Genomic DNA, 12,405 nt, shown 5'->3' with positions numbered 1-12,405 from the left:
TTACCTGTAACTGGAGGTTCTTCGAGATATATGGTATCTATTTGTATTCCACAACCTGCCCTCCTTCCCTTCTGCTTTGGACTCAATTGCACAACAGTAAGAGGGGAAACTGGAGTGTTGTCGACCTGCACTGCCCCTTATACCCTCAGTCAAGAGCATGAGGAAATGCACTATGCATGACTGTGTCAGCATACACTATTTGGAAACCCTTCTGGATTCAGGCACATGGCGCACATGAGCACATGTGTGGAATACAGATAGGGACCACACATCTTGAAGAACCTCCAGTTACAGGTCGGTACCCTCCTCTTATATTTTAAGTGCCAGGATGGTCTCAGTGCTGTACAATGCACAATTATCAGCCTTGAAGAGTTTACAAAAGAGAAGACCTTGAAGAGGGGAATAATTTAGATTTATTCTGCTCTAACTTTACTAATCTTTTGTGGTGAAAAGTTGTCTGACATAGGTTCATGCTTAAGAAGTAGTGGGTCTTTGAGGGGATTTGAATGAGGAGAGGGTGGAGGGATGGGATGCTGGTATTGGGGTGGTTGATGCATGAATAGAAACTGACATGAAGATGGCAGAGACAGGAGTGTGAGAAGCAAACAGATGGGGTATGGAGGCTGCATTACTGAAATTAAGGAGGCTGGGGAGAGCATAAACAAGATTTGAGATGAAGGCTGTGGTGTGGAGTTCAGTCTTCCTTTTAAAAATTCTGAAGTATAAATTTAATATCATAGGCAAGAGGAAGCTAAAGCAGCTGGATATACCAATCGTGTACACAAGAACCAGTGCCTTCTGAATTCCAAGATAGCCATCCATGGGATGGGAAGTGGGGAATCAGATATGATCCTGTGTCTGGAATAGTGAAGCTTTTTTCCTTCCAGCTGATTTATGAGGTTTTTATTTAGCAGGCTAAGAGAGGGTTTTTTTGTTTGGTTGGTTTTTTTAACCTTTAAAACTACCTTATGACCTAATAAAACTTGGTAGGAACATCAAAAGTTTTCATGCATATGGTGGAAAATGTTATTTATTTCACTCGTTTTCCAGCAGTGCAAGTTTTCACTTTATGACCAACTTTTCTGTGTTCCAGGAAATCTGCTTTCTAACAGACATAGGCTTGTAATCTCAGGCTGTTCCTCCTCTAGCTATTTCCCCTTTTGGTTATGGGTGCTGCCCACTTGTGGCTTCTATTTGACTGTGTGGTGTAAACCAAAATATGCTTCCTCATGAAGCAAAACCATCTATTTATGACCAGGTGTGGTCTCGATTATCAATGTGGGTTTTGATTGTAATTGTATAATGCAAACGTTCTTATATCGAAACAGATTTTTTTTCTGTTTTGAAAAGATGCAGCAAAAAATGAATATTTTTGCCTCCAGAGATGAAAATTGCATTTTAAAACTAAGTAGAAGACTGAGGGGAAAAATACAGAATATAATTTATTTAGGAGCTATGAAGGAAAAAAAAACTCTGCTGACAGTACTAACACCAGACATGGGGATATAGATTCTGCATTAACAGGAAACTTCTGTACAGCTTGAGTCAATAATAGGTTGCTAGCATAATCACCTCAGTTCTGAAAAATGACATACTAGTATCATGTTCTAGGATTTGTAGAGGTGCAGCAGTGCCATATAGTTAAGGTTGCGTCATGACATCTGTTTTAGCAGACTTAAAGTTCAATATTTAATGGACATGTTTAGTTGGATACCTTTTGGAATTCGGCGTGCCTCAGCAGGGTGCAAGATAGGGGGTTAGTGACCAAAATTTTGGAGTAATTTGAGCCAGAGGTTCCAGAGATATAAGCCAAGGAGGAAAAACAGCAATTTTTAAAAAAGTTTCTAGATTTTTGCCCAGAGTTAGAGATCAAACTATTGATGTGATATGGGTCAAAATAGTCAGTCTGTCAAGTTTTACACAAGGTAGTGCCTGGTATCTGCACAGCCTTTGGGGGAATCCACATTCTTGCTTCTAATTAAGAAAATGTACATTTTAATACTGTGCATGTGCAATACAGAAAAACAGGTAGAGGGTTTCTGTTCCTGCCATTTTACGTGCTTTAAAGGTCAACTCTTGTAAGTGCCCTAAAATCTGAACTGTTAAATTGTTTTGAATTTTGGTATGCCTTATGGGCATGTGGGGTAGAATTAGTAATCCAAATTAGGGGTTCTTTTACCAAAGGGTCCCCAAGTTACAGCCCTCCCAAAACTGTTCCCTTCTGCTGCCTTGTACTGTTAAACTGAGGTGCTGATGACTGGATGAATCAGACCTCTTGATGACTGTGAACTCACCCTTCAATTAACATAACTAAAGATAATTTAATCACAGGCCTGCACCTGAGGGTATATCTACACTGTGAACTTGTCCACAAAACTTTTGTCTTTCAGGGATACTTAGTTTTGCCAACACAAGTGGTAGTGTGAACGCAGCTTTGTCAGCAGGAGAGCTCCCCTGTCGACAAAGCTAATGCTGCTCGCAGGGCTGGAAGTATTTTGTCTGCAAAAGCGCAGACAGAGCATTTATACATGCTCACTTTTAGCGACACAGCCTTGTCGCTAAAAGCTGCATGGTGTAGATGAGACAAAAGGAGTTCTGGACTGTGTGTTTGGAGGTTACCACAATTTGAGTCATGGGTGGCAATTTTAGTTTGGGGGAAGAGTAATCAAAGTATTTGGGGGGGGGGAAATAATCATGTGAATGCTGCCTGGGAGAGTATGGGTAATTGAGGGGTGAAGAATGGGGCAACAGAGGGGTTTGGGGCTGCAGGGGAGTTAGGAGGAGGGGGATAAATGGGAGTGCTCTTGACCGGCTGCTTACAAACAGGGAAGAATTGGTAGGGGAAGTAAAAGTGGGTGGCAACCTAGGCAGCAGTGACCATGAGATGATTGAGTTCAGGATCCTTAGAAAAGGAAGAAAGGAGAGTAACAAAATACGGACCCTGGACTTCAGAAAAGCAGACTTAGACTCCCGTCGGTAACTGATGGGCAGGATCCCCTGAGAGGCTAATATGAGGGGGAAAGGAGTCCAGGAGAGCTTGCTGTATTTTAAAGAAGCCTTACTGAGGGCGCAGGAGCAAACCATCCCGATGTGCAGAAAGAATAGCAAATATGGCAGGTGACCAGCTTGGCTTAACAGTGAAATCTTCGGTGAGCTTAGACTCAAAAAGAAAGCTTACAAGAAGTGGAAATTTGGACAGATGACTAGGGAGGAGTATAAAAATATTGCTCAGGCATGCAGGAGTGAAATCAGGAAACCAAAAATCACACTTGGAGTTGCAGCTAGCAAGGGATGTTAAGAGTAACAGGAAGGGTTTCTACAGGTATGTTAGCAACAAGATGGTGGTCAAGGAAAGTGTGGACCCTTTACTGAATGGAGAAGGCAACATAGTGACAGAAGATATGGAAAAAGCTGAAGTACTCAATGCTTTTTTTGCCTTGGTCTTCACAGACAAGGTCAGCTCCCAGACTGCTGCACTGGGCAACGCGGTATGGGGAGGAGCCCTCAGTGGTGAAATAACAGGTTAAGGACTATTTAGATAAGCTGGACAAGCACAAGTCCATGGGTCCAGATCTAATGCATCTAAGGATGCTGAGGGAGTTGTCTGTGATTGCAGAGCCATTGGCCATTATCTTTGAAAATTCGTGGCGATCAGGAGAGGTCCCAGATGATTGGAAAAAGGCAAATATAGTGCTTATATTTAAAAAAGGGAAGAAAGAGAACCTGGGGAACTACAGACCGGTCAGCCTCACTTCAGTCCCTGGCAAAATCATGGAGCAGGTCCTCAAGGAATCCATTTTGAAGCACTTGGAGAGGAAGGTGATCAGGAACAGTCAGCATAGATTCACCCAGGGCAAGTCATGCCTGACCAACCTGATTGCCTTCTATGATGAGATAACTGGCTCTGTGGATATGGGGAAAGTGGTGGATGGGATACATCTTGACTTTAGCAAAGCTTTTGATACGGTCTCCCATGGTATTCTTGCCAGCAAGTTAAAGTAGTATGGATTGAATGAATGGACTATAAGTTGGATAGAAAGCTAGCTAGATTTGTCAGGCTGAACGAGTAGTGATCCGTAGCTCGATATCTACTTGGCAGCTGGTATCCAGTGGAGTGCCCCAGAGGTCAGTCCTGGAGCTGGTTTTGTTCAACATCTTTGTTAATGATCTGGATGATGGGATGAATTGCAAGTTTGCAAGTGATACTAAGCTGGGGGGAGAGGTAGATACGCTGGAGGGTAGTGATAGGGTCCAGAGTGACCTAGACAAATTCGAGGATTGGGCCAAAAGACATCTGAAGAGGTTCAACAAGGACAAGTGCGGAGTCCTGCACTTAGGAAGGAAGAATCCCATGCACTTCTACATGCTGGGAACCAACTGGCTAAGCAGCAGTTCTGCAGAAAAGGACCTGAGGATTAGTGGACGAGAAGCTAGATATGAGTCAGCAGTGTGCCCTTGTTGCCAAGAAGGCCAACGGCATATTGGGCTGTATTAGTAGGAGCATTGCCAGCAGATCGAGGGAAGTGATCATTCCCCTCTATTCGGCTCTGGTGAGGCCACACGTGGAGTATTGTCCAGTTTTGGGGCCCCCCCACTTCAGAAGGGACGTGGACAAATTGGAGAGAGTCCAGTGGAGGGCAACGAAAATGATTAGGGGCTGGGGCACATGACTTAGGAGGAGAGGCGGAGGGAACTGGGGTTATTTAGTCTGCAGAAGAGAAGAGTGAGGGGGGATTTGATAGCAGCCTTCAACTACCTGAAGGGGGGTTCCAAAGAGGATGGAGCTAGGGTGTTCTCAGTGGTGACAGATGACAGAACATGAAGCAATGGTCTCAAGTTGCAGTGGGGGAGGTCTAGGTTGGATATTAGGAAACACTGTATCACTAGGAGGGTGGTGAAGCACTGGAATGGGTTACCTAGGGAGGTGGTGGAATCTCCGTCTGTAGAGGTTTTTAAGGCCCAGCTTGACAAAGCCCTGGCTGGGATGATTTAGTTGGTGTTGGTCCTGCTTTGAGCAGGGCGTTGGACTAGATGATTTTCTGAGGTCTCTTCCAACCCTAATCTTCTATGATTCTATGAGTGGGTGGGAGATGAGGGGTGGAACACTGGCAGAAGGAACATGGAGATGAGTGGCAGAGACTGGGAGAGAACAGAGACAATATACCTGTCAGCTCTACATTCTCCCCTTGTGTGTGTGCCCTGATCTGGGGGGTGGGGGCCTTTTTGCCCCTCTAAGGGCAGAGCTAGAGATCCAGCTATTTCTGTGGTGCAAGTAAAAATGGTCTCAGATGGTTAATTATTATCTAAGGAAGTGCATGACACCCACTAAGTCTTTGGGAGACCCAAATTAAAAACATGTTCACTTCTTCATTTGAATAAATGTGTAGTCTGGAAGGATTATAGTGCACATTCATCAATAAAGGAAAAAAACAATGAAGCTTTCTATAGAGACATGTTATACTTGCCTGGGAAGTTCAAGAGAATGTGCTGACGACATTACCCTGTGAACACGCTGCCAGTGATGTTTCTGGTCCAAACCTTTGTACCACTGTGCAATAAAAATTTAAAAATGTTGCTTCTAAAAGGTCACTTAATATAATGAGATTTTTAATATGTGGGGAGGCTTACTGTGAACACAACAGAATAGTCATTGCAGAACATTGATTTGAGCAAAATACAAACTTCTGAATACCAGGAAATGCACAGGTAAGGTTGGCCATGCACCCATAACTTTACAGTCTTTGAGCAATGCCTCAATAGGTCCTATTAACACACCTATTAATAGGTCCACACACCTTTATTCTGCCAACCACACAGTTGCAGAAATGTAGCAGCTTTTCACCTCCTTTTATAAGCCCCATTCACTCTCGCCACAGAATTCCATCTAACACTATTGAAGGACAAAAAAGAAAAAAAAAAAAAACAATGCCCGTGCTACCTCCCCTCTACCATCTTAGAGCAATGCCTCAATAGGCACCTAGGACATGCACTGATCCTTGGCACTATAAAATCCAGGAGGTTCCATATACTGACATAGAAAGAATACCACACGTTTAGAGTTTAAGAACCACTTCACAGCCTCTTACAACTCCCTTACACTTACTCAAGGATACCATCTCAACCTACACTTTAACTTAGCCATCATTAAAACGTTAAAATCCTGTCTTCTTCCACCTTTCTGTGGACAAGACCTGCTACCCATGTAATCCACGCAGTTCTGCGTAGAAAGACTGCATACTGGAGTGTATGTGAAAAATTCCATCAGCTGGTGCCTGATCCAGGGGAATAGAGGGAAGGTGGTGTGGGCAACCTTCCCTCTCTCAGCACCTCCTCTTTTGCCTTTAATGTTAGATGGAATCTTGTGTAAGAGTGAATGGGTTATGAAAAGAGGTGAAGACCTTGTACATTTCAGCAACTGTGGGATTGGCAGAGTAAAGTTGTATGTGTTAACAGCACATATTTGGGCACTGCAAGAGAGCAGAGTTAAGATTGCATGGGCAACCTTAACTGTGTATTTCCTAGTTTTCGTAAGTTTGAGGTTTTGCTCAACTCAGCATCCTGCAAGGGGATGACATACCACCATGCAGCCTTAACTTTTCATGAACATAGTTTTTGCCATTGTATTTATATGGCAATGTGGATTGATTTTTAAATCAACTATTTTAAATCATGGTTTAAAGTAACTTTTCCATTTGTACTTCAGTTATTTTCTAAAGAAAGGTGCATTCTTACTAGTTGATATAACTATTAAAACATGTTGATTTACAGCTAATTAGTCTTTCACTAGATTTGGTACATTTATTTAAGCAATTATATAGCTTAATATCTTCAGATTCTTAATTGTACAGTTTTAGGATGTTAGAAAATGGTGAATGATATATTGCTTGTTTACTAGAAAATTAACTTCATGCTCGTGTCAAGCTGAATTAGAATGGTAACTGGAATTTAATTAAACACACAATAGCATATAACTAATTTTTATTAAACAAAACAATCTTAAATGTTTTGGATACATAAACTTCTCTTACCAAAACATGTTTCGTATTTACAACTAAATGATTTATTAAAGGAACAGAGGGATTAACTGTAGTCAGTGAATTAAACTGATTATTTCCGGTCAGCCTGAGACAATTTTCAAAAATTCCTAAATGAAAGTGACTGGATCTTAAGTTTCTACTTGCCTAAGTCTCTTAAAAATGACAATTTCTTAAATTGCTAAAGGCTGTCCTTCAAACTACTAAAATTAGTAGGTCTCATCCCCTCCTTTCTTGGTTTTATTCATATACTGGAAGAGAGAGGCAAGTTTTCTTGCATTTTCAGCTTCTAGTCACCTTCTCAATTTTGAATGAATTATTCCAAATGAAGAAAATATTCTTCATACTGCTTGAATGGTTCACCTTCAGACCTGAAATTTATTATGGCTGGCATGATTGATTGGTGGTTATTAGATGCCCATGTCATAGCATCAGCATCTTGTTCAGCAGTTAGACATCTACCCTGGTATTTTGGGTTGAGAATATTGGCAAGAAAATGAGGTGGAATAAGTGCTTGATCCATCTGCTTCTTTACTTACTGCCTGCAATTTAACTTTGTTGGGGGTTTTTTCCTTCAGTGTCTCGAAGTTCTTTCCAAATTTCAACAGCATCAGAAATAGAGCAACAATCTTTCTGGAGTTTGTCCAGGGCTATGGAAATAAGTTTCAATATATTCAGTAGGTGTTCTACCTTTCTCTTTAGTCTGATGTTGACTACTTTGGCTTTGATAGGTCCATGTGTGTTTTGTCATGATTTTCTTCAGAAATAATAATCAAACAGGCCAGTTCTTGATAAATAGGTCAAAACAGTCAACCACTGAATTCTGTCATACATCTTGGGGGAGAATTAGTTTGGATTGTCCTGCTCTCTTCAGTGGAACTGAAGCAAAGCGATTCTTATGGAAGTATTTTGCAATTTCAACATTTTCCTTTATTCCTGGAGTTGTACTTAAGTCTTTGGCTAAAAGAGGAATCAAATGAGCACTGCACCCATCTATTATAAGGTTCAGGTTACTTCAATATCTTCTAGATTTCTTTTTATCTTTGTTACATTTGTGGCATTGTCTTTGACAAAGCTACACACTTGACACTTTTGTTCACAGTTTGCTATAGCTTTTACTGTTGCTACTTTTAATTATTCTGCTGTATGGGATTTCCTGATGTATCAATTGTTTCTGTAAGATAGACAACTCCATCTGCTCTTGTCACACAAGCATATATTACTGGATAATTGTCTACATTGCTCCACCCATCAAGACTCAGATTAATGAATTTCCCATCAATATTTTTTGTACCAGCAATGTTCCGGCAATGTCTGCTCTGCCAGGTGGCATGTAGCCTGGCCATACTGATTGAACCATGTCAATGAAATGTTTGTTTTGAACAAGACAAAAGGGAGAATTTGTTTTATAAATGAACTCAGCTATCTTTTTATCTATGGAGTCTTTCTGGAATTTGCTGTTACTGATTATGAACTCATTCATGGTTTTACTAGATAATGAAGAAAGACAGCAAGTTACTTTTATCAAAAAAGACTGTTTAGTTGATGGTGGTACAAGCAGATGACTATGAAGTTGTAAACATTCCAGATGTTGAATGTTTATAATTCAATGTCTAAGCTTGACCCTGAAACAAAGTGGTTAAGAAAAAAGTCACTCTTACTCACGGAGTACTATTCAATACATGATTTTTTTTTAAAAAAGAGAGATCTGTAAATGAAAGGTTCCTTCTTCTGAAGGTGCTTGTACTTCTGTTATATTAAACCCGCATTGATAGGGAGAATAATTAATACATCATAAGGATTATCTATATTTATTTAAACTCTTTATTTCTAGCAACAGACCAAACCGCTTGAGAAAAAACATTTTTAAAATGTTAAAATTCATAAATGCCTCATAAAACTTTACTTTTCAAGTAGAAATCTTCACCTTGGATATTTACTTATATTCAGCAATAAAAATAACTTTAGAAGTCTATCAGTAACAGTAAAAATATAATTGATAAATACTCCCACTTCAAAATAACATACCAGCTATATTTTGAATGCAAACATTTTGAAATTCTTAAATCTACCCAAAACACCAATTTATGACAGTAATCTGTGTTTGTTTCCTAGCATAGTAAGAAATGGTAGGCAGTCTAATAAATGTATTTTTGCACCATTCTTATCAGCTAATCCCAGATTGAAGATGATGATATGGATGTGTCTGAAACAGTCATTTCACTTTTGAGAGCATTCTTCATAATCTTTCATTCTGATAACCAGTCCTTTCATCTTTGTGTTGCACTGTTTCCATTTAGCATGTGTTCCTTTCTTATCCAGAAGTTCACAAAATTCTTGAAAATAAGTAAAAATATTCCCAAATAGGGTCTTTTTTTAATAACCTGCAGCCATGACAGTTTTTTCCTTCTGTTCCCATGTGTTGAAATCGACACTAGAGGCTGCACTCAAATGAATGTTGTCCCTTCTTCAGTGTCCTGCTTTGACACCAGTGTTTCTCTTTTTCTGGTTGTGCTCCTTCTCCCTTGTTACATACCTCCCCCACCATTACTCCCAAGAAAACAAAAGGACTATTAACAATCCAGGACTTCTGCTTGTGTAACCCACATGCCTTTTGCACTGCAGTATTTTATTTGTTTAGAGACAGAGGGAGGCAGTTGAGAAATTAATGGATTTCTGTTAGTTTTCAGAGTAACAGCCGTGTTAGTCTGTATTCGCAAAAAGAAAAGGAGTACTTGTGGCACCTTAGAGACTAACCAATTTATTTGAGCATAAGCTTTCGTGAGCTACAGCTCACTTCATCGGATCCATCCGATGAAGTGAGCTGTAGCTCACGAAAGCTTATGCTCAAATAAATTGGTTAGTCTCTAAGGTGCCACAAGTACTCCTTTTATTTCTGTTAGTTTGTATCTCTGCCTATGTATAGATGGAAGGAAGCAGAGCGAGACCATTTACTTGAAGTGCCCAGAACAATCCAGAAGCAAGGGCTGGCAGTTACTGGGTAGATGAGTGTTTTTTTTCATGAGCTGAGGAGTAAGTTTCCATAGTGGATAGAGTCATGAGCATTTGTCATTTTGAGAATCGAGCCAATCAGAACTTAGGTAGGAAGAAGTTATAAAATAGGAGTTACAAGTATGAGACCACCCAGGTGGTCAGTGAATGGTCCTGATGAGATACATGATGATATCTCCGAAAGTCAGAAGCTGGGTTCCAATGCCTGTGATGACTTTGCTAGTCTCTTGCACCCTGTAGCACAGCTCCTGGATCCTCCAAAAGATTAAACCTTTTTAATACAGTATGACTTATTGTGCCATATTTATAAAGCTTGACCTCAAGTATTAGATTTGTTCCCCCTGATTCTTTCTTTATATGGAAAAGTTGCCTTAAACTCCGTTTTTGATAGAGGTTCATGGATTAAGCATATTTATTTTTAAAATGTTTGAAGAGACTGTGATAAATTTAGACATAACATATTTTGTGTTACAGTAAGATTTAATTTTAAACAGGTTTATTTTTAAAAAGAAATATACTTTAAATAAATCCAATGTAAATATTTTTTATCCACCCTGTTATATGGTGATGTTAACATACTATGGGGTGATGATATGCTTTTAGAATTATACTTTTTTCAAAAAATAAAAACAGTTTTTTTCCCCTGTAAGTAGTTTTGTGGTTCATAATTCTCTGTCTGAATTTCCAGTAGTTTTTCCTGTGAGTAAATGGTTGAGGATGTTCTGTCTGAGCTCACCATCCTAGCAGAAATTTGCATTTATGTACCATTGCTAGTTGTTGTATTACATTCTCCTGCAGATGTTGGTTGTGGTTCTGCTTCTTGTATTTAGGACTAAACTTTATCTGACTACATATTTTCAGTTCCACATTACTGTTTAAACAGGTAAAAGTTATTCCTTTTGTTGACATTGATAAATTACTGTGGTATGCAAAATTTGTTTGTAGTAAATAATATTTTAAATCTGTTTAAAATAGCTTGATTAGCTTAGTTCTGTGACTGTTAATTTGGAAAAATTTACAAAGAAAAGGCTCAAGGGAAATTCCCAAATTCCTTAGTCCAATACTGTACTCATTAATTTAGACTGCACTGCCTGTTAGATCTCACTTTCAAGATAGAGGATGAGAGGTGTAAAACAATGCTTTTTTTTCTCCTTTCGCTCCACACACACTCAGGTTTGGGGGTCGAGAGAGGAGCCATCAATATTTCACGTTTTGAAACAAAAACCAGTGAAATCTTCCAGTTATTGAATACTGTTTTATCTTTTCACCAGTCTACCATATGAGATCATTAAAAGATGCCGTCTGCAGGAGTGTTTAAGATTTTTACTAAACTATGTAAATACAGTTTGTGAAATAACCCTTGTGGTTATGGGTCAAAAAATAGATTTCTTTTTGTTTGACTTTAATTTGACCGTTTTAATCACAGAAGATTTCTCTGTATAAAAGTAGGACTTTGTTTTTTATTATATAATTTATATTTCCTCTTATGCTTCTGTAATATAATTGATTTTATTAAAGGAGAACAATTAAAAATATGCTTGCAGTTTAAGTAATACTGAATTTCTTCTCTCACAATAGCCAACTACTCCACCAAGCCAAGGCAGGCCGGATTCACCAGTTTATGCTAATTTACAAGAACTGAAAATATCTCAGTCTGCACTTCCACCTTTACCTACAAATTCCCCAATTCAGATTAATGGAGAATGGGAAACCCATAAAGATACTACAGGACGTTGTTACTACTACAACAGAGGAACACAAGAGAGAACCTGGAAACCACCTCGTTGGACCCGGGATGCAAGCATAAACAAAGGGGATTTCCAGAGCCAAGCTGATCAGGAGGTAAGTTATTCAGTGTAACTAGAACAGTGAGATTGAGTGATGCATGTCTATGCTCTCAGGCTATTAAATTATGTTGCTACCTATTTGAACTGTAAAATTAAAATGTAAATTGTTTTGTGATAGAGAGGAATTGTTTTTCATTATTTTTCTCCTCTTCTCTGAAGGAAAAGCCTCTTTCATTTTGCTAGACGTATGTTAGTATAGTTTAAGTGTTACTCTAATCTGCCAAACTCATGTGCCCCCAAACCAGGAGTGAACCCAAACCTCTGGGCTTAACCCTTTTAGAGTTGCTTCTTTCCTCATTGTGTACCTGACACCTGTAGCTAGTATTTTATTTTTCTTTTCTTCCTTTGAAGAACAAGTGAATGGCCTTCTTTGGAGCTAATAAGCCTCCATGTGACAGTGGAGTAAGTCAGCAATAACTTCTAGGATGTGGAATGCGTTCTCTTGTGCATTCTGTCCTCTTCGTGATGTTATGTGTAGAAGAAAGATCTTGGAAAAATAAGATGTGGCGGGC

General features: G+C 39.4%; 1 protein-coding gene across 6 annotated transcripts in view; it reads left to right on the top strand.

Moving 5' to 3' along the window:
• The window catches only part of ARHGAP12 (Rho GTPase activating protein 12), a 142,404-nt gene that overhangs the window by 62,676 nt on the left and 67,323 nt on the right, over positions 1–12,405 (top strand). For all 6 annotated transcript variants that reach the window (XM_074946187.1, XM_074946186.1, XM_074946185.1 and 3 more), the window contains one exon: positions 11,625–11,888. In XM_074946187.1, the coding sequence (XP_074802288.1) occupies positions 11,625–11,888 (264 nt within the window). The remainder of the gene's footprint in view (positions 1–11,624; positions 11,889–12,405) is intronic.

Source organism: Natator depressus, chromosome 2 (genome assembly GCF_965152275.1).
Source record: "Natator depressus isolate rNatDep1 chromosome 2, rNatDep2.hap1, whole genome shotgun sequence".
Lineage (NCBI taxonomy): Eukaryota > Metazoa > Chordata > Testudines > Cheloniidae > Natator > Natator depressus.
This window is presented reverse-complemented; position numbering and strand designations above follow the sequence as displayed.